The 8,126-nt window shown below is 37.4% G+C and overlaps 1 protein-coding gene across 1 annotated transcript in view; it reads left to right on the top strand.

Annotated features, from left to right (window-relative positions):
• The window catches only part of DNAJB14 (DnaJ (Hsp40) homolog, subfamily B, member 14), a 19,397-nt gene extending 12,613 nt beyond the window's left edge, over positions 1 to 6,784 (top strand). The window contains exons 3-7 of the mRNA XM_009084999.1: positions 219 to 404; positions 754 to 848; positions 1,489 to 1,598; positions 2,789 to 2,961; positions 5,775 to 6,784. Coding sequence (XP_009083247.1) covers positions 219 to 404; positions 754 to 848; positions 1,489 to 1,598; positions 2,789 to 2,961; positions 5,775 to 5,899 — 689 coding nt within the window. The 3' untranslated portion in view covers positions 5,900 to 6,784. The remainder of the gene's footprint in view (positions 1 to 218; positions 405 to 753; positions 849 to 1,488; positions 1,599 to 2,788; positions 2,962 to 5,774) is intronic.
• Positions 6,785 to 8,126: the final 1,342 nt, after the last annotated feature.

Raw genomic sequence — 8,126 nt, 5'->3', positions numbered from 1 at the left:
GCAGGACAAAAGGCCTTTGAATAACGTTGGTGGGAAACTGTGAAAGCTATTCTAAGAAAAGTAGAGGTGTTTCTGGACCTTGTTCTACTGTAGTTGTTTCGTAACATACAGTAAAGGACATCATTTGCTGCCTATTTTTGACTTTGAAATTGCAATTTTCATGTTGGAAGAGCTTTTATCTTTCATTTATGGGACTTGTCTTTTTTTCCTTGCTTCAGAAATTGGAAATGCATATGCTGTGCTGAGTAATCCAGAAAAACGAAAGCAGTATGACCTTACAGGCAGTGAAGAGCAATCATGCAATCACCCTAGCAACGGTAGATTCAACTTCCATAGAGGTTGTGAGGCAGATATTACTCCAGAGGATCTGTTCAACATGTTTTTTGGAGGGGCCTTTCCAACAGGTATTTGTATACATCAGTACAGTCGTCGGGATGCACAGCCCAGAGTGGCATTAGAGTTTGTGACATTATAAAACAGAATTTTTCCAACCTACCTACAACCCCAGCTCTTTGATCTACATCACAGTTTGTTTTCCCCAAAGGTTGATAAATCCCCAAAGTGTCAGTTCTCTTTCTTTGGGGTTACTTACTAGAGCTTAAAATATTTATTTTAAACAACTTTGAAATTGTAAAATATGTTAATGTTATTTTATGTGCCACTGTGCAGTAATCTTAAGTGCTTTATATTGTTGCTTCTATATTGACCTCTACATAGTATTTTTTCACATGATGTGGATGTTTCTTTCCTCAGGTAGTGTACATTCATTTTCTAATGGTCGTGCTGGATACAGTCATCCTAATCAGCACCGTCAGAGTGGACATGAGAGGGAGGAAGAGAGGGGTGATGTATGTTTAAGCACCATTGGCTTTAAACTATGGATTGTGAAATTTGCTGGTAGTACTTTCAGTGATGTGATTGTACAGGAGGTTGTACTGTAGAGGAGGATTTGTACTTGCCAGTGAGGTATTTTAAAACTTCAGCAGGTGGTAGTCTTACTGATCAGTTAATAGACATGTAAATTTGAGACAAAATGGCCTGGTTTTGTAAATCCATTGTTGTATGTCACTGGTGACTGGTATTAGTAGCCTAAATATGCCACTAATTCTGGCCACTACTCCTTGTTTACATTAAAACAAATTATTTGAGCTGAGGTGAGAATTGAACTTAAGGCTCAGTATTCATCTGCATAAATTACCTGTAGTCTTGTGTAATTACATGCTGAGACCAGATTATGGCATACAATGAATCCAGCTTTTGTTTGTAGTGGGTGCATGCTAACCCATGAACTCTTGCAGCTTGAGCACTCTATTATTATTGAGTATGCATTGGAAAGTTCAGATAATACCACAGTGTTTGCAGTTACAGTCCTTCCTAGCAGCTTTTGGGGCTTAAAGCAGAAAGCCACACTTGGCATTAAATCTTGTAACATTTACCTGTTTCCTTGATGCTCATTTTTTAAATACCTGAATTTGTTCTGTTCCTTAGGGAGGTTTCTCTATGGTCATTCAGCTGATGCCTATTATTGTGTTGATCTTTGTCTCCTTGTTGAGCCAGTTGATGGTATCTAACCCTCCTTACGCCTTATACTCAAGATCGTAAGTAGTGCTTAATTGTGTTACTTTGAAACAGAGGGAAGATATTGTAATCATCCTCTCCCACTTAGAAGCATTTTAGAAAGCCTTGCTTTAGTTGGTCTTTGACTTCCCACAGTGAGGGAAGGTGTGGATGAAGCAAAACAAAACTCAGAATTTAGGTACTAAGAACATGCTGTGAGAACATAATGGGGAAAAGAGGTCAGCGGTACCTGGAGTTTAGGAGGTCTCATACAAAGCAGTGGGTTCATGCAATGTGGCATGTTGCAAAGGTGTTTGCATCTCCAACGTGCTTAAATCCTGAAAGATGCTAAGGCTCATTATTCTTTTAGGGGTCATCTGTATTTGTAGCAAGTGAAATACTTGAAAGCAACTTTCTCACCCTTATTTAAGTGTTAAACTAGATGAGGGCTGCAAAAATCATCTAATTTTTGCTTCATTCTAGGTGATGGTAAAATAGTTTATTTTCATTTTCTTGCAGAGAATTCTACTAGGGAAACTTAGCAGTTTTGTACAGTAGGATATATAAACCTTTTTTCCTTGTGAGAAATAAATACCTTGAAGCAAGCATGTGACTAGCTAGTAGACTTAGCCCACTTGCCACAACAGTTCTAAAGGTCCTTCATTCCTTGAGCTCTCAGCCCCACAACAGAAGGATTTTTTGTCCCCTGTTTTTCAGAGTTCTTTATTTCTGGAGTGTGATGTTTTTCCCTTCTGCAGCTAAGTTGTTGTGACACTTAGAAATGCTTCTCTGCCAAAATGTTTGCCATCCAGTCTTTGATTTTTAATCTGCAGAATGCCAGCAGGAAAGTGGATTTATCAGGGCTGGCAACAAGTACTTTAGAATGGAGATTCCTTTACTAGGTTGCTACAGAATAGTGACCCGTTTTGCTTCCTGTTGAGTTTGAATGTATTTTTCTATTACCAAAGCTTACATTTGCCTAAAGGTGTATGAAACAAGTGTCTTAGTAAAGTGAGTTTTTTTCCGAGCTCAAGTGTTTAAGCAGCAGAAGTTTAATGATCTAGCAGATTATATAGCCATTCCTTTCATCACTTGTTTTGAAATTGCAAATTCAGTAATGTGCTAGTATTCTGTCATAGCAGTATTTTTTAAAAGTCTATTTGTGGTGTAAAAATAAAGATTCAATTAATATCTAGTCTTTCTCTTTCCCCTTTGCCTCCTTTTTTTGCAGAAGTACAGGGCAGACCATAAAAATGCAGACAGAAAACTTGGGTGTCATTTATTATGTCAACAAGGACTTTAGAAATGAGTACAAAGGAGTGTCATTACAGAAAGTGGAAAAGAGTGTGGAAGAGGATTATGTGTCCAACATTCGTAATAACTGTTGGAAGGAGAGGCAACAAAGTAAGTTTGGTAATATGTGTAATTACTGTAAAAATTAATTGCCTCAGTCAAGAATGAAGTGATCGTGTTACTAAAACACCTGAATGCAAAAGCAAGTGTAAGGTTTCCTGCTGTTTCTCTCTTTGTGTCCCCAGTGTCACTTCACTTAGTTTCTGAGTGTTCTGACCTAACAACCATCTGCAAATCATCAGCAATTTTAACCTGCTGCTTTATTATCTGTGACCATTTCTTAGAAACTTCAAGACTATGCTGAATTGATAATGAGAAAGCTTTCATCCTTAACTTACAGCAATTTCTAACAATTCGAATCTTTTCCATATCATTTTATCATGGCAATGTCTCATTTCCTTAAGTGCTGTTATATAAATAAATAAACCAAAAGCTTACCATAGGTATTTCCAGACGGGGGAAAAAAACCAGCCTTGAACCACAGTACATGCAATCACTGCTTTTTCAGGCAACCAAGGGCAGGCAGCATGTCCTATAAAACATCATAATCTCTAAATCAGCCTCATCTTTTACCAGTGCTGAATAATATTGTTCCCTGGACCATGGCTGCATCAGACCTTAAAAACAAGGGGTTTCTTAGTTTACCATCTGTTTCTCCAATCTAGTATTGTACAATGAGCTATTTTCTTTCAGAAGCCTAGAAGTCAGTGTTAAAGCATAAGAATACTGAGTAGCATCAGCCATCTCCAAATCATCATCAACTTTAACCTGTTACTCAGTTACCTTTGACTGTTTTGTGAGCCTTTCACACTCTGTGAGAACAACACTGCTAAAATGACATCTGTGTTGAAACCAGATGGTTTTAACTTTTCAGGGGATAAACTTCAGTAATAGCTTACTGGAAAAATCATTCATTCATGAGCAGTAAACTGCTCAGAAGCAAATAGAATGCTCTTCTCTGAGTGAAATCCCATGTTCTTGGACAGCTTTACTCTCTGCAGTCCAGTGCTGCCAAGCCTTTCAGCTGAGATGGCCCCTCAGTTTTTCTCAGCTGTAAAAGCACAGGATCACAGCCAGTCAAGTGCCAGACTGTGTGTGTCCTTACAGCTGGCCTGGACATACATAAATACACACTGCATTGCCCATGCATAGCAGGTCCAATGCTTCCTGGAGGCTTCGTGCTCCTTCCTTGTAAGTACACATTGCTTATGCTCAAGTACATCTCTACACTTTTACAAACTGCCCATGGGAAAGACCTGTGGGCTGAAAACTGTGCTGATGGGTCATATGTATGCAAGAGAAACATCAGTGGTCCGGGGGGAAGCTTTCAGATTATCACCCAGACTACTAGATTTGATGAGAATAATTTTTCCATTTTTTGTCAACACAGGAATTCATCAGGGAACTTTTGGGTATAATTCACAAGTAAATAGTAGAACTTTTATGTTTTTCCAACTAGGCTGTCTTCTTGATCATCTTGGAAATATTTGAATGTGTTCAATCTTCATGAAATGAATACCTGATTTTTCATCTGCAAGTGGTTTCTAGATAAATTATTGATAATCTCATAATAAAGTAGTTCACAAAGATGAGAGGTGGTTGTTAACAATATATAACAATATATAAGAAAGCACACTGAAATATATATATCTAGCACACTGAAAAGAGGACCTATTGTTAGTACATTTTTTTCAGCAGAGTGTAGATCTGGAAGAATAGTTTGCTTTTATTGACCTAGTCATTGCACTTAAATTTACTAGCATGTTATATTTGTGTCTTCTGTAGTATATTTACTAACTACGTATCTTTGAAAAGGCTTAGTTGATAGGCAATTTCCACCTGGGGAGGAAAGGAGGAGAAAGAATACCATTCTCATTTTTCAGCATTTGTTCTTGGCATGCCTACTTTTTTTAAGCATGAGCAGAGTCCTGCACAATGCAAAGAGGCCTGTACTTCTGTATGTACATGTTTATTTGGAAAAATGTGATGACTACAGAGACATTTGACCTTAGTATAAAGAAGAAAAATACCCTGAAGGTGGTGACTGTCATGTTGTTTGCTACTTGTAATTTATCAGGTTGTGAAAACTACCCAAACTGATTTTGAGTAAGAGGCCCCTAATGGATTTTCTCTATTTATAGAAACAGCTGATTTTGTGGTTTTATGGATTTAAAATACCTGTTGTGTATTGGATCTCCTTGATAGTTAAAATCTATCCAGCATTGATTGACATTTAAGAATGCTTTGCCAATCCATTTTGAGTTGAAGTGACAAAAAAGATTTTGTAGAATTAAAATGCTCAGCAATGTCAACCTGTGGAACACCAGTCTAATACAGAGAGTTCTTAGTTATTAATACCTCTGACCACTAGCAGTCTGAAACAGCATCAGTTGAAGGAAAGGGTTTAACATTCAGAATGGATTTTTTTGGGCACTGATAAGATGCTAGAGCTGGCATTAATACGCAAGATCACTGAGTGTGGCCTGTAATTGTATTGTTTGATGAGGCCTGACAGAAGTAGTAGGGGATGTTTTGTTGTTGGGGTTTGGGGGGTAGAGCTTTTTGTTTGTTTGGGTTTTGGGGTTTTTTTTTCCTTTTACCAGATACTGGTGCATGAACTATGAGGGAGCTGGAAGCCTATTACAGCTTTAGCTGCTAAAAAAGCTGAAATGCTTATGAAGATCCAACAAAGGGAAATTTGTAGTGCTGTTTAGGTGCTGTCTGAGGGAAGTCAGAATAGACAGAAGGAAAAAAGGACAAGGATTAAACCTGAGGTGTTTTATATGACTCTGAGAAGGAATCAATCATGTGCAAAGCATTCAGTTTTTTAAAAAAAAAAATCTTTTCTCTTTTTTTCCTTAAAGAAACAGACTTACTTTATGCAGCAAAAGTATATCGAGACGACCGTCTCCGAAAGAAGGCAGACTCCCTGTCCATGGACAACTGCAAAGAACTAGAACGGCTGACCAGCCTCTATAGAGGAGGATGAGCTACAATTATACATGTACATCTTTACGTATGCTGTTATCTCTCTTGTAAATTAAAAAGAGATTTAGTTTCACCATGAATGCTGGAAAAGAGGGGTGGATGTAAAACTCTACTGTGTAGCTGTTTCCAGAAACCTTACAACCTTACGCTGAAATATCATTTAACAGCTTCTTTACCTACTGTGAAATATAGGTAACTTTAATTGTCTAGATTTTACTTCAAAGCTTCTGTGAATTCTTTCAGCAGAGAGAATAGCTCAGAAAGGATGCTATACTTGTAGAGACTTAGTCATAGTGGTTCTCCTCTTAACATATTTGCCATGTAAATATCTGTGGAAAGAACACTTTGTGTATATACGAGTTAAATGACTTTCTATTTAAAATCTTAAAAATTTAGTTCCATACTACATTTTGTCTCACTGATGGAATAAATAGTATGATTACATCACTCCTATTCAAATGTCAAGTGTGTGGAGTTGAAACAATAATTTTTAATATTTTATCTTTAACTCTATGTAAAATCTTCTAGGTTTGCCAGCTTAGAGGAACTTGGTATTTTTAAATATACTGGTATATATTCCTAAATATCTGTTGGGGTACATTGATCTGGTGTAGAGTAGCAGTTAGCTGTTGTAGTTTTTTAGCATTTCTAAGCAATGCTGAGAAAACTAAGAACTACACTAATCTCTTTTCAAAGTAAATATTTGCAAATGCTGTACAGACCATTATAAGCATTGCTTTTTAGTACTTGCAACAGTTTACACAGCCGCTCTACCATTTGGTATTCCAGTAGTAGTAAGTCTAGATATATACGGTTAACATGCATCCATAGCTTCCTTAATTTTCATTGGAAAGGTAAAAGAAAACATGCAACAGTAAAATCTTAAAGCTAAAAAAGATGCAACCTGATTTTTTTTTTTTTTTTTTTTTTTGCCTGGCAGGCTTCCATTTTCTTACTGCTTTTTTATTTCAAGCTAGGTCCCAACAATGATTCCTCAATGGGCAACACAAGTGGAACAGGCAAATACTGCTAAGGACAAGCTATGTGCCTTTCAGCCCTATAGCCAACTATTTAAATGCTTTGCTGCTTTGCAGTGTGCTTCTATGGTCAGAGCCCTATCCCTTGTCCCAAGGCAGAAGAGATAGGGTATGCACGTTTTGGACCAGAATGTTGCTGGAAATGAGCATGTGGCTCCTACATACAATGTCATGTAACTCAGTGACCTGTAAGTGGAAACTCTATGTAGCCACACCTGTTGATGCAAAGAGGTGTTCTGAAGCATCTAAGTACAATGTACTTAAAGTTTATCAAAGTGTGAGGCAAATGTTTTTAGGTTCTGTAGCTGATGTTTTTTACATTTTAACAGTGTTATTCAGGGGAATGTTTCATGTATTTGAGAAGGCCAGATAGCTCATAATATGGGCAACACTTTTTGTTTGAGAAAACTAGCTTTGAACAATGCTGTCAGTTTATGTGGAGCCAAATTTTCCTCCTCAATTGAAGGTTTAAATACTTTGACTTGATTGCAATTCTTCTGATCTAGAGCAGGATATGACTTTACAGATACACTAAATGCTATTGCTCTAAGTGACCCAGAAGTCATTTTGCATATATCTCTTTTCTAAAGTGTCCCACTGGAAATGTCTTCTATTGAATTGGTGTAACATGAGACTAGCTGCAGGCTTTTAACTAAGCAGCTAAACCAGCATTCAAGGTGGACATAAAAGCTTGAGGCACAAAGCAGAACTAAAAATTGTTGAAACCACAATAAAAAAAACCCAAAGGGTTGCTGTACTGGATGCCCTTATTAAGACTGTAGTAAAAGGGTGCAGAAGTAATGGAAAGACATCCAAATGTTTGAAATATGCAATAGAAATTTATGGAGAAAATATGATTCCCCGGATTTTGTAACTGTCCAGAATGTATTCTAATTATACTAATGAAAACAAACTATCAAAGTACATATTGGTACTCCTGTGTCTTCTTAATAGAAGAAAATTGTTCCAAAGGCTTTAACAAGTACTCGAGCCTTCCCATTCACAAATGAGTCTGAACTTGGAGGCGATCTTCTCGTAAATAGGAAAAAGGAGATATAACACATTTGTCAAATGTCAGAACAGTGAGGTCAGAGTGAAGAGGTGGTCTTAGCAAAGCTGCCTCTAATAATCCTACGGGCTACGTCTGCCCCACAGTCTGCTGCAGGTGAGAAGTAGGCGAATGGATGCTGA

This window comes from Acanthisitta chloris, unplaced genomic scaffold (genome assembly GCF_000695815.1).
Source record: "Acanthisitta chloris isolate BGI_N310 unplaced genomic scaffold, ASM69581v1 scaffold28401, whole genome shotgun sequence".
Taxonomy (NCBI): Eukaryota; Metazoa; Chordata; class Aves; order Passeriformes; family Acanthisittidae; genus Acanthisitta; species Acanthisitta chloris.
The sequence above is the reverse complement of the archived record's forward strand: the minus strand, read 5'-3'. Positions and strand labels throughout refer to the sequence as shown.